This window comes from Melospiza georgiana, chromosome 12 (assembly GCF_028018845.1).
Source record: "Melospiza georgiana isolate bMelGeo1 chromosome 12, bMelGeo1.pri, whole genome shotgun sequence".
Lineage (NCBI taxonomy): Eukaryota > Metazoa > Chordata > Aves > Passeriformes > Passerellidae > Melospiza > Melospiza georgiana.
Window position 1 is genome coordinate 15,691,674 of NC_080441.1, and position 24,355 is coordinate 15,716,028.

Genomic DNA, 24,355 nt, shown 5'->3' on the forward strand with positions numbered 1-24,355 from the left:
GAGAAAAGGCCACAGCCTCTCCCAGAAACAAATCTGATTCATGGGACTAAAATAATTGAGCAACAAATCAGAATTCAGAAAAGGCCTTCTAGCCAGAAGACAGTTATGTCTCCTTCCTACTAATTTTACCATAAATAGGGTAACTGGGAAGGAAGGGGAGTGACAAGAAGGCCAGATTTTCCATTCTTAGTAGTGATCTATCTGAAAAAAGGAGAATCTCATATTAAAAATTGACCCAGTTAATATTTATTACATTTACCCAGGGAAAGCAGTTAATGGAGCAAGTCAGCATCGACAGAGTTGTGCTGCAGAGTGTGAAAATTGGTCACTTGGCCATATGAACGATTCACCTATGGAAGCCTGGAAGTATTTTCCAGCAGTGGCACTGCCTGGGATGATCACTGTTCCCAACACGCTCTTCTTGCTCAGGGTGCCTGTCCCAGCCATGGAGCCCAGGGCGGGTGAGGACGTGCCCAGGAGAGCTGCTTTGTGCAGCACCGTTTAAGGCGGGCTGGCCTCACCCAGAGCCGAGCTTCCCATCGGCGCTGGGAGCATCCGTGAAACGAGCATCAGCAGCCTCTGCTCAGCCCAGGGGCACGTTCCAAACCTCCCGGGTCCCGGCACAAAGGTGGCCGCTGGCCCGCACGGCCGGGAGCAGCACATCACCCCGACGTGCAGCGTCCGTGTGTCTGTTGTGGGCTCTCATCTGGCTGCGACTTCCCCGAGACTGGCATTTAATCAAATCCTACCCCCCGAGCTGATCCTGGCTCCCTGGGGCAGCGGAGTGACCAGGAGTGGGCATGGGCGAGGGCCTGGCCTGGCGGGGCTGGGTCCGGCTCAGTCGGACAGGCTCTCCGAGAAGGCCGACTTGGATTTCTGCGTCTGCTCCAGCCGGTTCAGGATGAACTGGCTCGTGTCGATGAAGCGCTCCACGCAGTTCACGAAGCACGTCTCGGCCCGGCTGTCCAGCTTGGGGCCCGGCTTGTCCATGCACTTCTCCTGCACACAGCGGGGTCCCGTTGGTACCGCAGCCCGACCGGGGCCGTGCCTGCGGCCATCTCCCGCCCTCGGGGCCCCGATCCCCTCGGGACCCTCAGCCCGGCTCGGCCGCTCTCCACGCGTGCTCTGCCCGCCCCGGAGAGCCGCCCCCTCCCGCTCTGTGCTCACCGGAGCTGGGGCTGCTCCCACGGAGGCTCCATTTTGTCCCCATCAGCCTCCTCCCCCCGGGGACAAAGGTCTGCGCGGCCTCCCAGCCCGCCTCGCCCCACCGTCGCCACCGGGTCACCGGAGCCGCCGGCCCTGCCCGCCGCCCGTACCCAGCAGAGCTCGGTCATCTGGTGCACCAGCTGCTGGAAGCGCTGCTTCTGCGTCTCCACCTCGATGAAGCGCTGGAGCTGGGGGTCGGCCCCGCCCAGCCCGGCGGCGGACGGCGGGTCCATGGCGCTCCCGGTGTGCCCCCGGTCCCTCCCGGTGCCGCCGCGCCGCGACCTTCACGTGCCGCCGGTGCCGCGCCCGCCCCTTCCGCCCGCGCCGCGCCTGCGCGTCCGCCCGCCGCGCGCCCCCTGCCGGCGGGGCGGAGCGGCCGCAACGGGGAGGCCTTGGAACCGTTTTATTGTCCGGGACCGACCGGAGCGGGGCGGGGTGCGATGGGGCTCCGGGGCGGTGATGGAGCTCCAGGGATGTGATGAAACTCCAGGGACGTGATGGAGCTCTGAGCATGTGCTGGAGCTCCAGGGCGGTGATGGAGCTCCAGGGATGCGATGGAGCTCCAAGGCGCTGATGGAGCTCTAAGGCACTGATGGAGTTCTGGGGATGTGATGGAGTTCTGGAGTGGTGATGGAGCTCTGAGCACATGATGGAGCTCCAGGGATGTGCTGAAGCTCTGAGCATGGGATGGAGCTCCAAGGCACTGATGGAGTTCTGGGGATGTGATGGAGTTCTAAGTACGTGATGGAGCTCTGAGCATGTGATGGAGCTCCAAGGTGCTGATGGAGTTCTGGGACGGTGATGGAGCTCTGAGCATGGGATGGAGCTCCAGGGATGTGCTGAAGCTCTGAGCATGTGATGGAGCTGTGGGCGCAGCCATGGGGCTCCCCCAGGCTCCTGCATGCCCGTGTCCATGAGGACTGTGCCAGCCGGTGTGCAGGGCTGTCCCGCGGGGCAGTGGCAGCGCTGGGCAGGGTCAGGGGCAGTGCCCACGGTCAGCACTCCTCGTCAGCCATGTCCAGGATGCTGCTCAGCAGCACGGTGAAGGTGGGGCGCTCCTCAGGCTTCTGTGGGGCAAAAGGGGGGCCTAGCTGGAACACGAGTCTGCCTCAGCCATGGCCTGGGGATGCTGTCACCCCACCAGGGTGGCTGGAGGCGTCAACAGGGGTGGAAGGCACTCACCTCGTGCCAGCAGCTGTACATGATGGCACAGACCCACTCACCTCGTGCCAGCAGCTGTACATGATGGCACAGACCCACTCACCTCGTGCCAGCAGCTGTACATGATGGCACAGACCCACTCACCTCGTGCCAGCAGCTGTACATGATGGCGTAGACCCGCTCCGAGGCCGCCTGCGGCCGGTACAGGCGCAGGCCTTGGATGACGTGCTCGGTTGTCTCGCTGTTGTTAAACCTCTCGTAAGGCATCTTTCCCAGCGAGTAAACTTCCCACATCAGGACGCCTGTTGGGGGGAACAGCACGGAGAGCTCATGGCATTGGAGCACCTGTGCCTGCACCTGGTTTGCAGAGGAGTTCCCAACCCCCAAACCAGCAATGCTGTGCCCTTACCAAAGGACCAGACGTCAGACTTGCTGCTGAACTTGCTGTACAGCAGCACTTCAGGAGGAGACCACCGCACTGGGAACTTGGACCCCATGGAGCTCGTGTACTCATCATCCAGCACATACCTGCAGCAGGAAAATGGATCAGGGTGCCTCAGCTGGATTTCACATTTCCCTCCTTCCCACAAGCTCAAAAGGAATGGGCAGCTCAGGATGACCAGAGTCTGCAGCTCTGCACGGGTTTCAGCAGTAAGTGCGTGTTAGCCAGGATTGCAGAAGAGATTTGCTGACATGGAAGCACAGCAAAAAGGGGATGTGGAGAGAAAGCTGCAACCAGGAGATTTGAGGGTGGGAAAGAAGATACAGAGAGAGAGGGGGGAAAGGGCCAGGGAAAGTAAGAAAGGGATGGTGGAAAGTGGAGAGGCAGAAGGTTGAGCCAAGCAGATGGAATGGGAAGACAATAGTAAAGCGGAGCTGGAGGGTGGTGGGGACAAAGACTAAAGTGTAGAATTGATGGAAGGAGGAGATGGAGTACTGAGACAGGAAAGCAACACAGACACATCTACCAGACCTGGAAAGACCAAAATCCGACACTTTCACAATTCCTTGGTCATTCACCAGACAGTTTCGAGCAGCCTGTGAATGCAGAGGTGGAGGCAGTTACTTCTACCTGCTCTTGTCTCTCCTATCCCCCTGTAGCAGGTGAACTTCATCTTATCCCCACCTACCAAATATTTCCCCACACTTTTTCCTGCAAGTTTACCTGGACTGGGGTAAGCTAGAAAGCCCTCAGCAGAGAGCAACTGAGGCCTCCAAGCATCCTTATTTATCAATGTAGGGGCAATTTCCCCAGTGGGATTTTGCCTGAACAAAGCAGCCAGAGCCCTACCAGGTCTCTGTGCAGGAACTGCTTGGATTCCAGGTACTCCATAGCTTCACAGACATCCTTGCACATCTCCAGCAGCTGGGCGGGCTGGAAGCGCTGCCGTGTTTCCCTCAGGAAGTTCAGGAGGCAGCCATTGGCCATGTACTCGGTGATGATGAAGATGGGACGTTGCTTAGTGCAGACCCCGTAGAGCTGCACCAGCTTCTCGTGAGACAGGTTCCTGTGTTAGGGACAAAGGCAATTCTGAGCATCTAGAAAGCCAGGGAGCAAAGGAAGTGAATAAAGAGAGTTTGGAAAGGGAAGGTGTTTCTGGCTCAGCTGATAGTGGAAAACCTCACGAAGGAATCAGCACAAAATCAGTGGGATCTTGGATGCATTTTGCAGAGTATGGGACTGCCCAAGACTGTCCCTCCACACCTCCCAGGAGTGCAGCCATTCTGGCAAGGAGCATCCAGCACTGCCCTGCGTGGTGCTCACCACTTACATCATGACTTTGGCTTCATCAATGAACTCATCCTCTGACATGGAGCCCTCCCTGATCATCTTGATGGCAACGTTGTACTGGCCTCTCCATTTCCCATATTTCACCACTCCAAACTGCCCCGTCCCCAGTTCCTTCAGGAAGGTCAGATCCTTGGGGTCAATCTCCCACGAGCCTAGGACAAGAGAGTGAGGGTAATGTGGGTACAGGTGACCTCCCTGCACGGTGCTGCCAGTCAGCCAATCTAGCAAGCCCAAGAAAAGCTCACAGGTATTTGCTGCCTGAAAAATCATCCACAAAATCCACAACATCTGAGACCTGTAACTCCAGGGGATGGGTTCAAGGAAGCTTGTGGAGTCTTTTGGTCAATACTGTCACCAGAGGGCAGTTGGGAAGTGGTTCCTGGGAAGGCTATGAGCTGTGGGACAGTCAGGATCCCAGCCTGGGAAGGCTGCTGCCAGCAGAAACAAACCCTTTAACCAGGGAACTGTGAGGTAGCCCAGGCTGGCTTACCATAGCCAAGGCCAGCTGTGGAAGGAGCATTTTTCTTGTGCTGAGACACGGGGTACTTCAGTCTGGATATGAGCCCTGAAACACAGCAGCAGAGAATGCCACATTCCAGCAGGGAACACAACTCCTGCCTTTGGCACAGGAAGGTGGGGATACCATGGTGCCAGAGCAAACACTGCTGGCTTCACTGTGTCTCCAGAGCACTGACCTGCAGAGTTGTGCTGGTGGTAGGTGATGAGCTCTGGGATGCTGTTGAAGAGGTGTTTCTCTGCCAGGTAATACTGATTCTGGGGGGTGCAGCAGACAACGTAGTGGCGGATTGTGCCTTGGGGGTCTCTGGAGAGAGAGAACATGAGGTCAGTGCCATGGGGAGGAGAGGCAGAGGGTGAGGGGTATCTGGAGGGGCCCTCTGAGGGAGGAACAAGCTGTTTTCAGAGGCACTTACGCAGAGGACTTGGCATAGACGGAGACAGTGTATTTCCCTGTCTTGCTGGTGGAATCTCGGACAATGAAGCCTCCTTCCTTACCCTAAAACAGAAAGGGCAAAGGGCACTGGGTGTTTGTGGGGACTGTGTGTGACTGTAACAGGCAAAACTTGAAGTGAGTGAAGATCACAGCATGACTGGAGAGGATGCAGGGAGTCAGAGGAATCCTATTTCCAATTCCTGCATGGGAGGCAATCTCCTGAAGTGGCTGCCTGGAGGAGCTCACACTGGGATAGGGAAGGTTCCTGGGGCTGTTGGGGCAACACTCCTCTCCCAGAAAAGCCAGGGTTGGTCCCATGCTGGACACAATGTGAGAACAGCCCATGGAGGGCTGGTGTAGGACAGACCCAGCCTCAGGAGGCAGCACTTACCTCCTGTTTCAGCAGTTGCTCTGCTTGGCTCCGAGTGATATTCTTTGAGTACCACCTGGAACAGGGACACAGCCATCAGAGAGATCTCCACAGCCACCTCTTCCCCAGCCAGGACAGGCAGTGCAGAGAGCAGGGCAGGGATGGCTGCCAGGGGCTGGAGGCTGTCAGGGGATGTGGAAGAGGGAGAATGACCCAGCCAGGCTGGGCTCACGAGCTGTGGAGGGGAACAACCAAATGGAAAATGTCTCCAACCACGTGCAACTCGCCAGGTGCCTGTGCCCTCTCTTACTCAAAGATCTCCAGGGAATTTCTGGTTTCAGTGACGTAGTTGCTGGGGATGTATCCTTCCCTCCTGCAGAGAAAAGGGCTGGTCACACTCTGATGGAAGAGGCCAAGGGGAAAGGATATTCCTGTCTCAGGAGGCTGATAGAAATGGGCTCAAAAACTTTGGTGCAAACCCATCTGGGAAGAACTGACACCACAGCTGGTTTCAGCCTCCTCCCCCTCCTCCCCAGGGCAGCCCACAGGTGGGCAGGCAGCCTCTCCTCACCCATGGGATGCCCAAGGGGTGTGTTTGCCCACCAGTGCCTGAGCACCACGGCCATGGGCAGTGGGAGCTCTCACCCGTTCTTGTCAAGGGCTTTCCACCAGGGCAGGTGGCTCTCCTCCAGGATGAAGTACTCCTCGCCCTTGTGCAGCTGCAGGTCCTGGGCGTTCATTGGCTCGTAGTTGTAGAGGGCCACCACCTTCTTCCTCTCCCCTGCTGTGCTGGGGGCTGGCTCGGGAGGCAGAGGCTTCATCACCATCTTCCCACAGGGACAGGGAGAGCATGGGACACAGTCAGGCTGGCATACACACCACGTGAGACCCTTCCCAGGCCTGGGAGAGCAGTGGTCTCAGGCAAGGTGAGTGCAGTGTTTGTCTCAGCTCCCATGTGTATCTCTACCAGAACACTCATTTCCTCTCTCTGGACTTTTTATCAAAATATTTTCCCCATCTCCACAGAAAGGTGTTTTTACCTTTTGGCTTGACCTGTGACTCCTCTAGCCTACATCAGGGATTTAATCTCTCTGGGAAACCTTAGGGTTGAGATCAACTGACTTCCCTAAAGGCCTTTGGGCTCCATCCCCTGTTTCAAGCTCCTTCTCCCTTAGGTCACCATCTTGACCTCCCTCCCCAGAACAGAGTCCTGCCTGTATGTCTCTGAGCAGTCCTTGAACATTTTGGCTTTTGCCAGGGAGATCTTTTCTCCAGCACTGTGTGTGGAGCAAACCCTGGCATTGGCCTTTACCTGGTCCTCCTCAGGAGTTGGGGGAAGGGGCTTCTTTGTCTTGCGATGCGACCGCCCGACTTTTAAACCTTCGGAACAGAGGAGGGGCCATGGTGAGAAAAGACCCCTGGCTCTGTGTGCAGTGCTCCCCAGGGCAGGGGGATGAGGCAGTGGGAGGGTGCCTGGTGTCTTACTGCCATTCCTGCTCTCCAGAATCTGGCAGCCCATGGCGTTCTTGGCTGTCTGGGAGCAGCACAGGTACTGCCCATCGATCCAGAAGCAGGGGTGGTACTTCTGCACCAGGTCGCTGTTGTACCGAATCACTGTGGCAGAGGAGGGAAGATGTGTGAGAGCCAGGGCTGTGTCCCCAGCCTCCTGCAAGAGCTCTCTGCTCCCTCAGTGCAAGTGGTCAGCTGCATTAAATCATTTCCTCTCAGCTGTGCTGCAGTCCCCTGAGCCCTGATGTTCAGGTTTTCCCCAGCTTACCACTCTTGTTTCAGTGCTGAGGCTGTGCAATCCCTGTGCCACAGGGAAGGGCCAGGCTTGGATGTTAGATCCAAGCTTTTGAGCAGCTCTGCAAAAGGGCTTGGAGCCAGTCACAGAAGGACCTGGCCCTTCTGCCAGCCAAAATATCCAATAACCCCCAGGCTGCTCTGGCCCACGGTTCACAGCTCTTTTGAGCCCTTTTTTCCCCAGAAGTGGGGTAGGAGGCCAGAGCTGTGCCTGGCTTTTCCATGGGAAGAGGAGGGCACTGCCACCACCCTGTGCCTGCTCAGAGACTTCCCTGGCAGGGAGAATATTCCCTTGCCAGGCAGGCTGACCAGCTTCCTCACACTTCTCCCCAGGTTAGAGGGACAACTGGATGTGCCTAAACACTGCCAACAGCCTGGGGCTGGCCCAGCAGCTGCACAGGCTGCAGAGAGCCCGTTCTCTGGTGGAGTAAGAGGAGGACATCCTGTCAGCAAAAAGGCAGCATTTTCTCTCCTTTCCCTGTGGATTCTACACTGGCTTGAGCTGGCAGAGCAACCCTCCTCCCTCAGCAGGGAAGTGGGGAGAGGACTGGCTGCTCTGCTGGGGCTCCTGTGAGATAACCGACTTCCCCGTTATCAGCCTGCCCCTCTTCCGCCCCGCTCGAGCCAACTTCCCCGTGTCAGCTCAAGCAGCTGATCCCACCCTGCCAGCACAAAGCCACAGAAACACACACACACATGTGCCAGGAGGCACACACAGGCAGCTCCAGCAGATTTTGGGTGGTTGGAGCCCCTTGGCACAGTGCTGCTGGAACACACGTGAGGAGGGAGCACCCACCCAGCTGAGCATTAGCTCAGCATCGCTGAGGAAGTCTTGAGGTGGTTTGGGGATGATACTCCCTGGCTCCCAGCAGGCTTGTGGTCCATGTTTCCTAAAGCACTGGGCACCCAACCCTCACATGTCAAGGCAGCACAGCTCTATGGCCACATCTGCTATTTCCTCTTGCCCTCAATGATGTCTGAGCCTGCTTGAGCTGCTCTGGAGCAGGTTTGTGAGAAGGCAAGGAGCCTCAGCCGTGCTGCTGCAGAGGGTGACAGCATTCACCTGCCCCAGGCAGGATCAGCTTGCTCTTCCTTCCTCAGCCATGGGACAGGTACCCATGAGCCAGGCAGCCCTGGGAGGCTGCACTGAGGGTCAGGCACAGGCACAGCTGTGCCCTGCTGGTTCCCCAGGGAGCTGCAGAGCCCCCGCACTCACCGCTCTTCAGCTGATGGATCCAGCGCTTGCGCAGCTCCTCCGTCGGGGAGAAGATGTACAGGGGCCCCTCGTCATAGACCACCTGCAGGAACATTCAGCTCAGCGCCGCGGGCAGGGCTCTCAGGCAGGCACGGGCGGAGCCGAGCCCTGTGGCCACCCCGAGGCAGCCCCGCCGGTGTCTGCTGGCCCCGCTCGGTGCTCGCGGGACCGTGACAAAGAGGTTAAAAATAAGCCCCCTCCCCCGAGACTTTCCACTTCCTTCTCTGACTTTCGGTGTGCCTGGGTGCCAGCAGGGCAGGCAGCTGGGCTGGGGGCTGAGTGTGCAGCCAGCATCCCTCCAGCATCAGCCAGGGGACTGAAAGGGGCAGGACAGAGCCCAGAAGCAGGTTTCCATCTTAAACAGAGCTGGCTCAGGGCTCAGATAGGCTCACCTGGCTGTCCCAGCAGTGTGGACAGCAGCAGAGTGTCTCCAAGCAGCTGAGTGACACCTGGCACCAGGACAGTGATGCCATGTTTGACCCCAGGCCCCTGTGGGGTCCTTCCCTCAGGACCTGCCCCAGGCAGAGTGGACCAGCAAAGAGGGTGCAGTGAAAACTCACCTGGAAGGGGTAGGGGAACCGTTCGATGATTGAGATCTGCTCCATGTTGTTGTAATCCTCCCCTTTCCTCTGGAAGAGAGATGCAAAGATGGATGCTGGCATCCTTTTACTCAGCTGCTGGCATCTCCTCTGAAGCAGGCCCACAGCTTTTGGCATCCCCTTGTTCTGCATCAAGCTATACCCCTGGTATGGTGTGGACAGAGCCCCCCATGCCAAGCAGGGCTGTCCCCCACTGCCAGCACCCCAGGGACCCTCCTCACCGGGACCTGTCGCTCAGGGGGAGGGTTGTTTTCAGGTGCCACTGTCTCCACACAGGTGATCTTCTCAATGTCCACAGAGCCCTTCTTGCTGCCCCGGCGCTGCAAGAGACAGTCTTGGTTTAAACAGCCACCAAGTGGAGACCTGGAGAGACTCAAACCAGCCCCTCTCCCTGTCCAACCACCCCCTGGGCTACGTGCTGGCAAGGGACAGCTGTGAGCCCTGGACACTGGCCCAGCCCCTGTGGCTGCAGACTCACCCCCCGCTCAAAGTCATACTCGTAGTAGGACAGCTTGCTCTCTGTCAGCAGGAACAGGCGCTTCTTGAAGTTGAGGGGAGATGTTTTCTTCTTCTGCTGCGAGCGCTTCAGGAAGATGCTCTCCAGGATGACACTGGCCATGTCAACCCCTGGTGTCCCCCGTGCTGTGCTCACAGGCTGGCTGTGGGTAAGACAACGCTGACACGGTGTTTGCTCAGCCCAAAACCTGCTGGAGCTCACTCAGTGCACTCTGCCCCTCGCCCCAAGGGCAGACAGGGGGTGCTGGGACCCCCACAGCGGGGGGAAGCAGCCACAGAGGGGTGAGGGCAGGTCAGTGTGGGTTGTTGGTGATGTGACGTCTCCCACACCAACCTGCAGACCAAGCCACCACCCGGATGGCTCCTTCTCCTGCTGAAGAGGCCCCCACGATATGCAAGATGGACAGAGAGCTGGAGACGGAGACAAACGGGGGAAGCTCGGAGGCCCGGGGAGGAGCGGGGCGGCTGTGACACCCCGCGGGAGCTCCTCCCCTCGGGCTCTGTGCATGTGAGCCTGTGTGGGCCCGTTTCCTCCTGCCCCACCGCAGCCTCTCCGTGCTGGGGATGTGCTGACTTGGCAGCGTGCAAGGGCTGGTCACGGGAGACCAGTCCCTAAAAAGCTGTGGGTAGGGCCTGGCCCTGAAAAGCCACAGTGCTGCCAAGAGCACGGAGTAGCCCCAAAGTCATCCTTCCCCTGTGTGTCCACAGAACCTGCAGGAGTGCAGGGATGGAGCTCAACTCCCCTTCCTCCCCTCTGAGCAGCACTTGTCAGTGGCCAGGCTTGAAGGGCTGCCTCCAGCCAGCAGGCAGAGGGGTTAAATCCTCCCCCAGCCATCAGCAAAGCTCCCCTGAGCCTCTCCAGGGAAGGGCAGTGCAGGAACGGGCTCATGAGAGCCCTGCGTCCCACTGCTGCCCAGCCTTTAGGGACTGGAAATTTCCCTGGCCCATTTCCATGCTGTACTCAGAACTGTGACCCCCAGGTGGGCCCAGCACCCCCAGAGCCACGTGGCTGGAGCTGTGGGCTGTGACCAGCACCTGACTGCAGTCTGAGAGCTGATGGGTGAGCTGTGTGCAGCCCCTGCTGAGCTGGGAGCCCCTGGAGCCCAGCTCCTGGCTCCTGCCTGACCACCTACAGTCCCTGCTTCCCCTTCACCCTCACCTTGTTCCCCTTTTTCCTCCTATAAGCACAGCTTTGGAAAGTAACCTGGGAGAAGCTGTTTTTCTCCCCTGCTCCCCACAGCCCATCTCCTCAGGGGGAGGCTCAGAGGCAGACCAGAAACAGGGGTTCAGCCCCCATTCCCCAGCTGAGTATTCCATCCATTCACCACACACAGGAGATGGGCATTGGCTCACTCACAACACGGTCAGGTGGGGAACAAAGATGCCAGGATGCAATCCCACACACTGTGCCTCCCTCCAGGGCAAGCCCCAGCTTGGGGACAAGGAGCAGAGGTGTCCTCCCATCTGCTGGCAATGCCCAGACCCTCCCAGCACAGCCCCTGCTGCTGCAGTACTGACCCTGCCCCACAGCACCCAGAGAGGCTGGGGACAAGCAGGATTCCCTCTGCCAGGCTTCCCTCTTCCCTCCTTGTGCCTCTTATGGTTCAGACCTTCTCAGCTTGTTTGGGTGGTCAAAAAAAGCCCAACTTAAAAAATTAGTCATTTTGGAGTCTTTTGGAACAAACAGCAGTGTGCTGACTGAGGCCTCAGGAGGAGGGATCTGGGGTCCCTGCAGGTGGCTGGTGTGGCCCCCCTGACCCCCAGACTGCTGGCAGGGTGGTGGATGAGCAGAGTGACCCTAGAACCACCGTGTAGCCCTGAGCCTCATTTTCCCTCCTTATCAAGTGTGGCTGCTGATCCGGCGTCCCAAGAGCAGGAGGGTCCCACTGCCCTCCCTGGCACAGACACAGGGCTGAGCACAGGGGCCCTGGGCTCCATCCCATCTCAGCTGCAGTGCCAGCTCCCTGGAGCTTTACCTGCAGTCACAGCAGCAGGGTCATGGCCAGCAGTGCCAGGCAGGTGGGACACGTCCTCACTGTGTCCTCTGGATGGAACTGCCAGAGGGGAAAGGACAATGAGTGTCTCAGAGGGCTGTTGTGCCCCATCATGGCACAGCCTCCCTGTCCTCAGCAGGGCCACCAGACCCACTGTGTCCCTGTGGGTGCCCCGCAGGGCTCAGCCCCACAGCCAGCACTGCTGTGCGGTGACAGCAGTGATGAGTGGGTGTGTGGGAGCATGTCCTGTGTCCCCCCCTCCAGCCAGTGTGACTTCCTGCCATGCTCACACCCCTGCCCAGCGTGCTCTGAGACCACCACCAGCCTGGCACATGCTGCTGGCCTCATGCAACCGCGCACTGTGTCCCACCATGGTCCCAGGGCCACCCCTCCTGCACAGGCAAGCTCTGGTGTGGGGCTGGCATGCCTGGGACAAGAGGGAAGGGTGACAGAGTGACAAACTTCACACCCTCATGTTAACTTCACAGCCCTCATGTTTCAGGTTCAGCGCTGAAGGTGTCAAAAACCATAGGTGGGAAGGACAGAGGGGGAAACCTGCATGGGAGAGACTTGAGAGCAAAGGCAGAGCTGCGCCCCAGCAGTGCCCACTGTGGAAAGCACAGGTGAGCAATGGCAAAAGACACTGGCAGAGCCCCAACCCTGCTCTTGGCAGCCTTGGCAGCCTCACACCACTGCGATTCCCTGCTCCAGGCCAGCCTGCAGCCCCTGGCACCCCCTCTACCTGCCTGCACCCCACAGCCCCGGCCAGGTGACAGGGTCAGGTGCCACAGGGTTGGAACTGGCCAGGCTGTGGGACCAGGCAGAGCCCTGCCCTGCCCGCTGGGCTCACCCGCCCCGTGTGCGCCGCGCCCAGCACGGCTCCCCTGCCCTCACGGAGCCCAGCAGAGGTCTGAGGCCACCGGCACAGCCACATGGAGCCTCCCGCCACCCCGGCTGCCCCTCAGGCACATCAGCCGGGCCCATCGGTGCCCAGGAGCCCGAGGCAGCGCTGCCCTCCACGGCTCCCGGTCCCTCACTCACCGCCCGTGCCGCCGCCGCTCCGGCCCGCCGGGCCCGCCGCGCCCACCCGGCCGCTCGGGGTGCCTGTGGCGGCAGGGACCCGCAGAGACGGCAGGGTGCGCAGGGAGGAAGGACGGGGCCGGCCAACCCCACCCTTTCGGTTCCCCTTTTTTCGTTTTGTGACTCAAAGGCAGCGTTTGTGTTTCCTCCTGCAGACAGCCGGGTCATTGCCGTGGGGGCGCCAGGCCGGGAGCCTGCCCCGGGCCCTGGGCAGTGCTGGGTGTTGGATGAGTTGGGTGTTGCCCCAAAACGGGTTCTTTCACCCGATGGAGCTGATCCCCACATAGAAACAAGGTATTTTTATTTAGAGTTCTGTGTGGAAAGAGGTTTTGGTGGTAAATTCACAAAGCCAGCAGAGCGACTATCAAAAGCTTTTACTGTTTAAACGTTTTAGCATATGAAAACATTAATCTTCATTGGCTACATTAATCTTCATTAGCTACATTACATCATTCATTAGTATGCTATCTTGTAATGTTAAATGATTCCCTCAAATCCTTTATTAATTAGGCCACATGTTCAGCCTTCATTTGGGTCAGTGGGTTTCTTGGATTGGTGGTCCAGAGTTGGTGCTGTGATCTGGAATCTCTCTTATCCACTCAGCTCTGATTCAGCACAGTTGTTCAGTTAGCTTTGCTAGTTGCATCCTTGTCTTGAGAGTTCTGCCAACTGTTCTTGTGCTCCTAAATTCTGCATTCTTTGTAATGGTAAATCCTTTTTCCCAAGCCTTGTGAACTTCCACCCAGGTCTGAGATCTCTGAAACATGTCAAGCCCTAAACCTTAACAATGAACTCTTGACACACAGTTTGTGTTTCGAACACCTGGATGTCACCTGCACCCGGCGGACCCCACAGTTCCCCACGCTCACAGCCCCGTCCCACACCCGCCCTCCCGCCCATGGCTGCTCTCCTCCCGCCGCCAGGGGGCGCCGTGCCCTGCGCGCTCCTCTCTATGGTCCTCATCTCGCATTCACTTCCGCTTCCGGTCAGCTCCTCCTCTCCGGGCCGCCGCCGCCAAAATGGTGAGTGCCGGGGCTGGGCCGGGCTCTATCCGCCGCCATCCGCCCCGCGGCTGCGCCGGGCCGGGCTCCCTCCGCTGCCATGGGTGCGTGCTGGGCGGCCAGGCCGGTGCCGGGGCTTACCCATCCCCGGATGGCAGCGCAGGGCCCGAGGGAAGGGGGAGGGCGGGAGCGGGGCCTTGGGAGCGGGATGTGGCGTATGCGCAGCGGCCGTGACCGGCTTCTCTCCTTCTCCTCCAGGTGAACGTGCCGAAAACCCGCCGGACGTACTGCAAGAAGTGCGGGAAGCATCAGCCGCACAAGGTCACGCAGTACAAGAAGGGGAAGGACTCGCTCTACGCGCAGGGTGAGCGCGGGCTCGCTCCGGGCCCAGGGGAGCTGAGTGCGGGCCGGGTGTGGCGTGCCCTGCACGGCTGGTGTACATTGGGAACATTTGTATGGCTGGGGAGGACAGCTTGGCCTAAAGGATGTGCTGTACAATAAAGGGAACTATACAAATGTGAGAAAGGGAGAAAGACTAAGGACGTGTCAGCCCAAGGCGGCTTCAGATGGTTGTCGTATAGAAATGTTTTAACTAATTAGGGAATGTGCTCTGGGTAAATCTAGCTGGCTGGGAAAGCGCAACTGGAGCCCAGGCTGGCCAGCCCGAGGGAGAGCCCTGCTGTGAGTTTAAAATGTGAAAGAAAGTGAATCCAGTGGTAGCTCTGGCAGTACTGATGTGGATTAATTATGCGAATATCACCTGAAAAGGACTGTATAAATATTTTAAACCCTTTGTGTGCTGGCTTTGAGGAATTAACATGAATCACTCTTTGCACAGAACTGTGAACAAATCAAGTGCCTAGACCTTGTGTGTCTGTTGGGTGCACAGAGAGGGGAAGGTTCCACTTTTGGGGACAGCACAAGAGCCGTGGCACTGGTTCTGCTGGGCTGTACTGGGATTTAGGCAGTGCCAGCTGTGCCTGGAGCATCTCCTGGGTTGTTGCCTGACCAGAGCTGTTTTCCCCACAGGAAAAAGGCGCTATGATCGGAAGCAGAGCGGGTACGGGGGCCAGACAAAGCCCATCTTCCGTAAAAAGGTGAGTGAGTTTGCTCCTCAGGAACAGGAACTTCCCTGGCAGCCCATGCCCAGCTGAGGGAGGTTCCTCATTCTCTGCTCTGGCTGTGCTAGGGCAGTGCTGTGCTGGCACTGCAGGTGTCCCCTCCTCGTCACAGAATGCCTTGGGTTGGAAGGGACCATCGTATTCCAGCCCCCTGCCATGGCAGGACCACCTTCCACTGTCCCAGCCTGGCCTTGGACACTGCCAGGGATCCAGGGGCAGCCACAGCTTCTCTGGGTAACCTGTGCAAAGGCCACCCCACCCTTGCAGGAAGGAATTTCTTCCTACTCTGTCAGTGTGAAGCCATTTCCCACTGCCCTGTCACTCTGTGCTCGTGTAAAATCCTCCATCTCCCTTGTAAGCTCCCATCAAGAGCACAGCTCGTCTCCTTGCTGTGCTGCTCATGGAGATGCTCCTCATTTGCAGGGTGACTTGGGCTGTGTTTGCAGAGCAGGTTCTCAGCTTTGGTGCTGCAGGGGAGTGGGATATTTGCAGTGAAAGGAACGTTTCCTTCACTGCTTGCCCCAGGGGAAGGGCTTGCCAAAGGGAAAGGAGCTGTCTGCTTGGTTGGTGTGGTATTTACAGCAGGGAAGCAAACCCCAGTGGGTGGGTTTGTTACTTTGTGTGAATTATTTAGTTGTGCTCATAATGCTGCTTGGCTCCTTGCTGGGAAGCCCTGGTGTCCTGCTGGAGGTGCACAGGAAGCCTTCCAGCAAGAAGGAAAAATGAGGCAGCGGGTTTCAAGTTGACTTTGTGCCAGGAAGTGGGGAGACCTCACAGAAAATGCTTCTGCAAGCAGGGTACACCAAGCAGCTGCACTGCTGGCACTCTCTACCTGTACATTGCAATTCTCATTTCTGTTTTTTCCCAGTCAGCATTGTATGGATGCTTGGCTGAGGTTTTTAGCTGCTGGTTACAGCCCTGTCCAGCTGCTACAGCAGCCTCCCAGCTTTGGATTCTCCCCTCTGCAGTCTTTTAGGTTCCATCCAGCTTCTGAGTAGCTGCAGGTGTGCACTGAGCCTGTTGTGTCACTGCTCCTTCAGAGAAATTTGCCAGTGTTGCTTCCAGGTGTTTCTTCTGTCCAGTTTTCTTCTGGATTTCTCTTGAGCATTGCTGGTCTGTGCTTCCACACTGTAAAAGTGTGAATTTCTTGCTCTGTTCAGTGGAACAGATTTCTCCAGCATGGCTGATCCCTGCAGGAACCAGCCCTGCCCCACTGAATGCTTTTGCCAGTGCCCTTTTTGTGAGGATACCAATCCACTTCACTCCTGTACTGATCCTTTTCAGTGGAGGGAGCCTACCTGTGTTTGTACTCTCCCTCTGTGCTTTGGGAACAAACTGAATGTTCAGGAGTGCAGGGAACAAGCTCTCCCTGAGAGTTTGTCTGCTTGGGGATGTGTGGTTCATTGAAACACCCTGCTCCTCCTCCCAGGCCAAGACCACCAAGAAGATTGTGCTGAGGCTGGAGTGTGTGGAGCCCAACTGCAGGTCCAAGAGGATGCTGGCAATTAAGAGGTGCAAGCACTTTGAGCTGGGAGGAGACAAGAAGAGAAAGGTGAGTTTGTATTCTGTGAGTGGCTGAGAAAGGGGGGCAATACTCAGTGGTGAATAAACTCACTCTTGTCTCTTGTTTCTTACAGGGCCAGGTGATCCAGTTCTGAGCATCGTCCTGCTCATCGTTACGGACCGTATTAAAGTAATTAGATTGATCCCTTGCTTTTCTTCATGTGTTTTCTCTTGGGGTGGGAGCTGTGAGTACATCAGCTCAGCAGGGAGCTTGCAAAACCATTTAACAGAGCAGTTTTTAAGCTGGCTTTTGAAAATTCCCTGCCAGTAGCTGGTATCTCTTTACTGTGTTTTCAAGAGGTGTTCTGTAATGAGTGCCAGTGACTTCTGTGCATGAACATGGTGCAGGCTCGTTGATGAACTCCCCTGAACAGCCCCTGCACTTGGCTGTAGGCCCCTTTTTACAGACAGCTGTACTGCCCTGAGCAGCAAAGGCCTTGGAGCAGCCAGTGGGTTTGAACCTGCACCATTAAGCAGGTCCCTAACTAGGTAATGAGGCAGGTGCCATTAGCTGTGGCAGCTCAGAGAGGTGGGGGACAGCTCCATGCCTGTGGTTGCCCCTGGCACAGGGTGTAACAGGCCTCAGCTGCCTTCCCCTGTGCCAACTGCTGCTGGCTCCCCTTTGCATCTTCCTTGAAGGAAGAAGGCCAAGCACAGCAGTGAAGTTTCAAATGGGCAACAAGCAGAGTGTGGTAGATTGTGGGGACAGCCTCCAGGACAGCTTAGTTCCCCGTAGAGAGGAACATTTCTGTGAGTAGGAAGTCTACTGTTAGCAGGTGCTGGGAATGCAATGCAGAGTTCACCCTTACGGGCAACTTCTTGTAGTGAAAATGGAGCTGGAGGATGGGTAGATGCCTCTTCACATCTTCCTCATGATTGAGAGCACTCAGTTACTGAGCTGTAAGGGAATCTGTGGTTTTGCCCATTTAAATATTGGCTGATGTGATGGCATTGTCAGATTTGTATAGGCAGTGGTGGCATTGGCCTGTGGGGTGGACTGTACAGCTGTATTACATCAGTTTCACTGAGTGCTGTTTCTGGTTACAAATGTCACAAAAACTTACATGACTGGAACAAACTGGCCTGTTTTCTAAATCATTATTTAATTTCAGATACCATGCTGTACTCTTGTACACTGCAAGTAAAAAAAGCTTAGATTTTAAAGGGATTTTAATCAAAGTGCTTAATCACAGAAGAACAAATCAAGAAATCCTGATTGTATTGTAATCAGAAAATATATTTGCACATGATGTTTGCTTAAGTGATTATTCATCTCCTGTCTTGGAGAGCCCGTGTTATTCAACCTAAAGGCTGCTGCCAGCAGTGGGAAGCAAGCACTCAGGGATTTCTGGGAGGCAGGATTCATGAAGCAAGGGGACTCCAGTGGCCATAGGAAGGGGTAGAGAGGGAGTTGTCATCTAAAGGGAAGTGACAGCCACTGGTGAGAGATTCCTGGAGTGAGGGGAAACCCTCAAAAACTTGAGTCCTAAGGCCTGATAGCAGCTGTCAAGGAAGTTGCTGAGAAGTGCAACTGTCCATGTCAGTCCCTGAGTTGTCAGAAGATGGAAGTGCCATGTCCATGCTCTGAGTCAAGTGTTTGGTTTCTTTAGTGGGGATGGAAGCAGCTTTTCTTGGACTGTGTGTCCTGGTCTGGAAAAGAGAGCAAGGTGGCCAAGGTATGTTTCCCTATTGTCCCTAAAATGCTCCAGGACAGCTGTAAGGTGCTGCCTGTGCATCCCTTGCCTTTCCTTGCTCGGTAGTGGCAGTGGGTGTAAACAGGAGCTGCTGCCCTGCTGGAGCCCTTCCAGCCCCTTGGAGGAGGAGCTGGGTGAGATGCCAGGGAAAGGGGCCCTGCTCTGCTTTCACCCTTTCTCTGTCACCTCTTGATGATGGAGTGATGGCAATTTGTCACATTCAGCGGAAGGTTCAGATAATGAATGCCTGAGAAGAAAGGCACCTGCTTGGAAGAAGGAGAACAATTTCCTGCCTCAACTTCAAACAGAGCCTAAGGCTTAGGAAAAGATTGTCTTTGTGCTGCCTATACTGGCAGGACTTTGAGCAGCACGGTGCCTGTGGGGTTCACCTCCAGGCTCAGGGAGGACATCCAGCTGTACACACCACAGTCCCTGCTGGCTGGCAGCACCTGTTGGATGGAGCAGGCTGGGTTGCAGGCCAGCCCATTGCCGAGGAAGGTGAGGGAGAAGGTGAATTTCTGGGGCCCTCCAATCTCCTGCTGGTTCAGCACTGCCACAGCGTAGGCTCGGTCAGACAGGGGCCGCTCCCACAGCTGAAAGTTCTTGTCCTGCCAAGGAGAAAACAAAACAAACCCAGGGCTGTGGGAGGGCTGAAGTGGTGATCTTCATGCCTGTCTGTTCCAGCAGGCTTCAGGAACACATAGGCTCCTTTCCCAAACCCTGAGCACCTCTCCATCCCTCCCTACCCCCCTCCTGCTGTACCTTGAAAAGCTGGTATCCCTGCTTGCCCAGGGGGTCCTGGTTGATGGCAATCACCTCTCTGTTCTGGAGCAGCCACTTGGCCTCGGGGCTGATGTGCCGCAGGTCGTTGGACATGAACAGGGGGGCGGCCATGATGGCCCACATGGCCATCTGAGTCACCGACTGGTCCCAGCTCAGCCCAAAGTTTCCAATCACCAGCTATGACAAGCAAACAAAAAGGGCCTGGTAACACTAACTGCTGGGGACAATCTGGGCCACCAGCACCAGGAAATCACAGGGTGGGACCTCTCTTTGGAGCCTGGCTAGATAGGCTGAGGGCCAGGAGCAGGACCAGCCGGTTGGGAACAGCAAGGCCTGACTGCGTGGCAGTTTAGGCTGAGTTCCTGCTGGAAGTGAAGGGAGCTCTTTAAGGGGCTAGGCAGTGTTTGAGAATGCTTTTGGATCCAGATTCTTGCAGTGCTGGCACCCAAGGGTTTTCACTGTGGTGGGACATCAGCACTTTGGAGACTGTCCCCCAATGTCACACCTGTGTCCTGAGCTGGTGCTGCTTGTGGAGGCTGTGACACAAAGATGGTGCTTCATTGGTACCACCCAGAGCTGCAGTTCTCTTTCCCTTTCCACCCTGGACCTTCTCACCAAGATCCTGATCCTAGGGGTCCTATCAGAGCCCCTCCCCTCAGTGTTTCTCCCCCAGTTCTCTCCCTCCCCATTCTCAGCCTGCAGCTGAGGGAAGGTTTTTTTGTTGATGCTTCAAGTGGGGTGGTTGCTGCTGTACTTGCCATGTCAGGATCATTCCAGCCCCCTGGCCCAGCTATCTTCACAATGGTGTCCTGGTGAAGTGCTGTCCAGTCTAAGATACTCTTGATGCTGCTCCAGGAGTCATAGACATCATAGAAGTTCCTCCAGTGGTTGCAGTACTGTTTGATCTCTGTGTAATTGGGCTGCCAGAACAATGAGTGTGATTAGACAGAGCACCTGGCTGTACAACAGGAGTGTCAACAAGGCTAGACTGGACCAGAGGTAGCTTGGGGGAGAACCAGGGGAGAACCTTCCATCACCAGCTATCTAAATGATGCAGTGCATGTTGATTCCCTTGGATGCTTTGTGCCCAGTAACTCCACTCTGACATGGTCTAGACAACACTATTGCTCCCCTTGGGAGAACAGTTGTGACCACCAGCTCTGTTACAAAATTCCTTCCCAATTTTACTGAAGGTGTGACAAGGCCCATGGGATCTAACTGTAACATCCCAGTAATTATTGCTATTTCTTGGGTTTACACCCTTTCATGAGTAATGCATTTAATTCCAGGTGTGGGTGGAGGGCAGTGTGTCAATCCCAGACCCTGGCTGGCAGAAATTTGTCACTGAACAATGTGGGGGATGTCACAAAGCCTCTCTGGTGGTCCCCAGAGCTGTCTGTAAGGCTGAGCCTGCAGCACTATGTCCAGGAGGAATTGCCCTGAGCTATCTGCTAGGCCGTGTGTCTGCACTGCCAGTGGTTTGCTGCTTGGCTCCTTGGAGAGAGGAAGCAGATGGATGCTGGGGTTTTTTTGGCATGCTCCATCTGGGCTGTGCTTTCATGCTGCAGAATCCTACTGCTTCAGTAATGCTTCAAGGCTCTGGAAGAAAAGGTTTTTTCTTCCATTTTAGTCAGAACAGAGAGCAGCAAGTTTCTCAGGGTGCTGTTCTGCAATGTTAAATGTTCTTCTCTTCCCACTTGAGCCCCAGGATAAACCTTGCAGGCACTCCTTACCTGCTGCACAGGCCTGAGGTAGAAAGGCCACTCACAGGAGTACACAATGCTTCTTCCAGTCCTGTTCAGGGCCACAGACATGCGCCTGTACCCTAGAGGAAGAGCACAGACAGAGCTTACACAACCTCCCTGGTCACACAGCAGAACTAAGCCAATGTCACAGGTTCAGGTTTCAGTTCAACTCTTGCAAAATTAAGATTGAACACATTTTTGTGGTTGAGACACCACAGGGGGAACAGGAGAATTTAAAGTCTGCAGCTGGTCACCTGCCTCCCAGGGACAGGAGCTTTGCTTGGGCAGGCTGTTGCTCCAAGACTGCTGATCCCTTTGTACATACAGCCAGGGGAAGAGGTTAAAAGCATTCCTGTATGCCATTTTTCCTCTAGATAGCCAGGAAACACGAGTCAGTATCTATCAGGCAGTGCAGCTTTGCTGGGTGATGTAGGAGTAGGTTCTCACGAGGCCCTTGCGCCATATGGACTGGGCAGGAATGCAAGAGCTCGAGTTTTTCCTGTCCTTGTCCCCAAACAGCCCTGTTCAGTCCCTTCCAATTGGCAGAGAGGGAACGAAAAGTCTGTTCTCTCCTCTGGAACTGCTTCAGTACAACTGCATTGTATCTGGGTTACACATATGATCCAGCAGGAGCTCTCAGCTCAGCTGTCACTCAGGGTGCTGAGCTGTGCTCCTGTCTGTGGCAGTTGGCATATGCCCCACCATCTGGCTCTGATGGCATTGTCACTTGGGCAGGTTCTCCCTGCCAGGCAGAGACAGGACTTTGTGCAGGGCTCCTGCTGTCAAATGTGGTGGTGCAGACTGTGCCAGCAGTCAGAGAGCATAGTCAAGAGGAAAAAGCTTTCTAAGTTAAAGTGTTCTTCCCATAAATCCACTCCTGTGGCACTGGGATTTGCCTGTGCTTCAGAAGAGGCTTGTGGCCAAGTTGCCTCAGCACAGGGAGCTGCTGTGCTTTCAGCCTTTGTGCAAATCACTTCTGAAGTGGTATTTACACTGGTGTGCTTTAAGAGGAAAACCCCAGTAGGATTTTTATGCCATAATTCCCTACATTTTTATCTGTTAAAAGCCCTCCTAACTGCTCCTTTAGTGGCTGACACGAACTTTTCTAGCTTCAGGCTGATTCACATTGACAAGGCCCCACCACAGGGATTGAGGGTTAAGTGTGTGAGATGCTCTGGGCTCTGCAGTACAGGCCCTGGAGAAGGGCAAAGCCTGTGCTGAGTTAAGAGCTGAGGGAGCACAGCCCTCCCAGAGCCCACAGCTGATGGGTCTGTGCTCAGCCTGATCCAGGCTCTGGGCTCACAGCTCCTTTTCTGAGCTGAGTTTGAAGGACAGCTCCAGGAGACTGAGCAGGTAAAAACACTTAACACAGCAACACTCAACACCTTGGCCTTGAGAACAGAGCCTCAGATTTGCTTTTGTAAGCAAGTCCCTTAAATGAGTATGCTAAGGGAAAATCCCTGGAGCCTGATGCTGGGCCTAGAATTGCTGCTGCCTGCAGAATATTCCCAGCCATGGGAATAGCTGCCTTGAGCCCGTGCCCACCTTCTGCCAGCAGATCCAGTGACTCAGAATTGCAGCCATCAAACTTGAGCAGGTCCACACCCCAGGAAGCAAATGTCTGGGCATCCAGGTCATAGTGGTTGTAGCTGCCAGGGAAGCCAGCACAGGTCTTGCTCCCAACATCGCTGTAGATTCCCAACTTCAGACCCTTGGAATGAACCTGCAGACAGAAACAGGCCCTGGCATGGGGCAGCCTCAAGGCAGGGGGATTTAGGGCAGCGAGGGAAGCAAAACCTCACAGTGGCAGGCAGGGCCTTATCTCAGCAGTGACACCCAGCCAGCCCTCCCCTGCTCCCCGCCGGTGACACCGTGTGGCACTCACGTAGTCGGCCAGCTTGCGGATGCCCCCGGGGAAGCGCTTGGGGTCCGCCTGCAGCCTGCCCTGCTTGTCCCGCGTCGGGGCCATCCAGCAGTCGTCGATGCAGATGAACTCGTACCCGGCGTCCCTCCAGCCCTCGGCAGCCATCCTGTCAGCCATCTCCACGAACAGCTGCTCGCTGGCCACGGCACCACCGGCAAAGAAAGCGGAGAACGTCAGCTGTGAACCACCGGCACAGCCGCGGGCACAGCGGCCGGGGGCAGCGCGGGGAGGGCACAGCGGCTGCCGGGGCACCGGGCCGGCTCTCTGCTACCCGGGAAGGCACAGCGGGGACCGGAGAACCGGGCCGGCTGTCTGCTACCGGGGAGGACACAGCGGCTGCCGGGCACCGAGCCGGCTGCCCGCTACCGGAGAAGGCACAGCGGGGGCCGGGACACCGAGCCGGCTCTCCGCTACCTGGGAAGGCACAGCGGGAGCCGGGGCACCGGGCCGGCTGTCCGGTACCCAGGAAGGCACAGCGGCTGCCGGGGACTGGCTCTCCGCTACCCGGGAAGGCACATCGGCTGCCAAGGCACCGGGCCGGCTGTCCGTGACTGCGCTGCCCCGTGCTCCCCGTGCCCCTGCGGCGGTACCTGACGCAGCGGCGCGGCTCGGCGGCGCAGTCGGTGGCGCAGAGGAAGCGCTCCCAGTGCAGCCAGCCCATGGGCGGTGTCCGCGCCAGGCCGTTGTCCAGCGCCAGCGCCGCCGCCACCGCGGCCACCGCCGCCGCGACCCAGCGCAGCATCCACCGTGCGGCCGCCATCGCCCCGCCGCGCCGCCGACTGCCGCTGATTGACAGCCCGCATGCCCAATCCTCAGGGAGTCGGCGGGCAGGGCTGACCGCGGGACCAATCGCCGTGCGGCACCGCCCGCCCCTCCGCCAATCCCGAGCTGCGAGGCGCGCAGCGGCCCGCCCCCTATCGCGGGTCAGGTGTGGCGGTGTCACGTGACCGGTGTGAGGGGCCCATGGCGGCGCGGTCGGGCTGTGCCGGAGCTGCTGCCCGGAGGTGCCGGGGGAGCCGCGCCCGGGGCGGCACCGGCCCTGTGCAGGGGCCCAGCTGGCCGAGAGACCGCTGGCACCCGGCCGGTACCGCAATAGAGTGGACCAGGGCCAGGGCAGTGTTTGTCCCCCTGTGCTCGGCGCTGCTGAGGCCACACCCGTACCCAGCTCTGGCCCCTCAGCCCAGGAGGGATGTGGAGCTGCTGAAGGAATAAAGCTGGGGAAGGGTCTGGGGCACAAATCCCGTGAGGAGAGGCTGAGGGAGGTGTGGGGGCTCAGCCTGGAGGAAAGGAAGCTCAGGGGGGTCCTTATGGCTCTGCACAACTCCGTGGCAGGAGGGGGAGCCGGGTGGGGACAGGCTCTGCTCCTGGGGGACAGGGACGGATCTCAGGGACAGGATCACAGGGACAGGTCACAGGGATGGATCTCAGGGACGGGATCACAGGGACAGGTCACAGGGACAGGGTCACAGGGATGGATCACAGGGACAGGTCACAGGGACAGGATCACAGGGACAGGATCTCAGGGACAGGGTCACAGGGACGGGATCACAGGGACAGGATCTCAGGGACAGGGTCACAGGGACAGGATCTCAGGGACAGGGTCACAGGGACAGGGTCACAGGGATGGATCTCAGGGACAGGGTCACAGGGACAGGATCTCAGGGACAGGATCTCAGGGACAGGGTCACAGGGACAGGATCTCAGGGACAGGATCACAGGGACGGGATCACAGGGATGGATCACAGGGACAGGGTCACAGGGATGGATCACAGGGACAGGGTCACAGGGACAGGATC

The 24,355-nt window shown here is 57.2% G+C and overlaps 4 protein-coding genes across 5 annotated transcripts; 1 reads left to right on the top strand and 3 right to left on the bottom strand.

Annotated features, from left to right (window-relative positions):
* Positions 1-223: 223 nt before the first annotated feature.
* On the bottom strand, positions 224-1,498 carry TIMM8A (translocase of inner mitochondrial membrane 8A). The gene is made up of 2 exons (XM_058032423.1): positions 1,317-1,498; positions 224-999 (listed from the first exon to the last, which is right to left on the bottom strand). Exons 1-2 carry the CDS (start codon positions 1,437-1,439, stop codon positions 838-840), a joined length of 285 nt encoding a protein of 94 aa, XP_057888406.1. The 5' UTR covers positions 1,440-1,498; the 3' UTR covers positions 224-837.
* Positions 1,499-1,668: 170 nt separating this feature from the next.
* On the bottom strand, positions 1,669-9,757 carry BTK (Bruton tyrosine kinase). 2 transcript variants are annotated; one of them, XM_058032387.1, is made up of 18 exons: positions 9,617-9,757; positions 9,360-9,458; positions 9,100-9,168; positions 8,501-8,582; positions 6,967-7,095; positions 6,794-6,861; positions 6,127-6,308; positions 5,792-5,854; positions 5,503-5,557; positions 5,092-5,174; positions 4,855-4,982; positions 4,650-4,724; positions 4,140-4,311; positions 3,659-3,875; positions 3,341-3,405; positions 2,777-2,895; positions 2,512-2,669; positions 1,669-2,273 (listed from the first exon to the last, which is right to left on the bottom strand). In XM_058032387.1, the coding sequence occupies exons 1-18, from the start codon at positions 9,755-9,757 to the stop codon at positions 2,202-2,204; spliced, it is 1,977 nt and encodes a 658-aa protein (XP_057888370.1). In that variant the 3' UTR covers positions 1,669-2,201. The 2 variants fall into 2 exon arrangements, with proteins under 2 accessions (XP_057888370.1, XP_057888371.1); XM_058032388.1 differs by lacking the exons at positions 3,659-3,875; positions 4,140-4,311; positions 4,650-4,724 and having other exon boundaries at positions 4,919-4,982.
* A 3,937-nt stretch (positions 9,758-13,694) lies between these two features.
* RPL36A (ribosomal protein L36a) lies at positions 13,695-16,556 on the top strand. The gene is made up of 5 exons (XM_058032422.1): positions 13,695-13,750; positions 13,988-14,093; positions 14,759-14,826; positions 16,280-16,402; positions 16,488-16,556. The coding sequence occupies exons 1-5, from the start codon at positions 13,748-13,750 to the stop codon at positions 16,506-16,508; spliced, it is 321 nt and encodes a 106-aa protein (XP_057888405.1). The 5' UTR covers positions 13,695-13,747; the 3' UTR covers positions 16,509-16,556.
* A 941-nt stretch (positions 16,557-17,497) lies between these two features.
* GLA (galactosidase alpha) lies at positions 17,498-23,319 on the bottom strand. The gene is made up of 7 exons (XM_058032403.1): positions 23,150-23,319; positions 22,521-22,695; positions 22,181-22,358; positions 20,624-20,715; positions 19,649-19,810; positions 18,870-19,067; positions 17,498-18,715 (listed from the first exon to the last, which is right to left on the bottom strand). Exons 1-7 carry the CDS (start codon positions 23,317-23,319, stop codon positions 18,452-18,454), a joined length of 1,239 nt encoding a protein of 412 aa, XP_057888386.1. The 3' UTR covers positions 17,498-18,451.
* Between the last annotated feature and the right edge of the window lie 1,036 nt (positions 23,320-24,355).

Excerpts from the sequence above, each read along its gene's own strand:
- RPL36A (XM_058032422.1), top strand. Across the intron at positions 14,827-16,279 it reads AGCCCATCTTCCGTAAAAAG|GCCAAGACCACCAAGAAGAT; the intron begins GTGAGTGAGTTT and ends TCCTCCTCCCAG. Across the intron at positions 16,403-16,487 it reads GAGGAGACAAGAAGAGAAAG|GGCCAGGTGATCCAGTTCTG; the intron begins GTGAGTTTGTAT and ends TGTTTCTTACAG.
- GLA (XM_058032403.1), bottom strand. The coding sequence starts at position 23,319 with ATGGCGGCCGCACGGTGGATGCTGCGCTGGGTCGCGGCGGCGGTGGCC. Across the intron at positions 19,811-20,623 it reads ACCTCAGGCCTGTGCAGCAG|CCCAATTACACAGAGATCAA; the intron begins GTAAGGAGTGCC and ends TTGTTCTGGCAG. Across the intron at positions 18,716-18,869 it reads AGGGATACCAGCTTTTCAAG|GACAAGAACTTTCAGCTGTG; the intron begins GTACAGCAGGAG and ends TCTCCTTGGCAG.
- BTK (XM_058032387.1), bottom strand. The coding sequence starts at position 9,757 with ATGGCCAGTGTCATCCTGGAGAGCATCTTCCTGAAGCGCTCGCAGCAG. Across the intron at positions 7,096-8,500 it reads GATCCATCAGCTGAAGAGCG|TGATTCGGTACAACAGCGAC; the intron begins GTGAGTGCGGGG and ends CCTCTGCCACAG. Across the intron at positions 2,670-2,776 it reads GTCTGACGTCTGGTCCTTTG|GCGTCCTGATGTGGGAAGTT; the intron begins GTAAGGGCACAG and ends TCCCCCCAACAG.
- TIMM8A (XM_058032423.1), bottom strand. The coding sequence starts at position 1,439 with ATGGACCCGCCGTCCGCCGCCGGGCTGGGCGGGGCCGACCCCCAGCTC. Across the intron at positions 1,000-1,316 it reads AGATGACCGAGCTCTGCTGG|GAGAAGTGCATGGACAAGCC; the intron begins GTACGGGCGGCG and ends CGCTGTGTGCAG.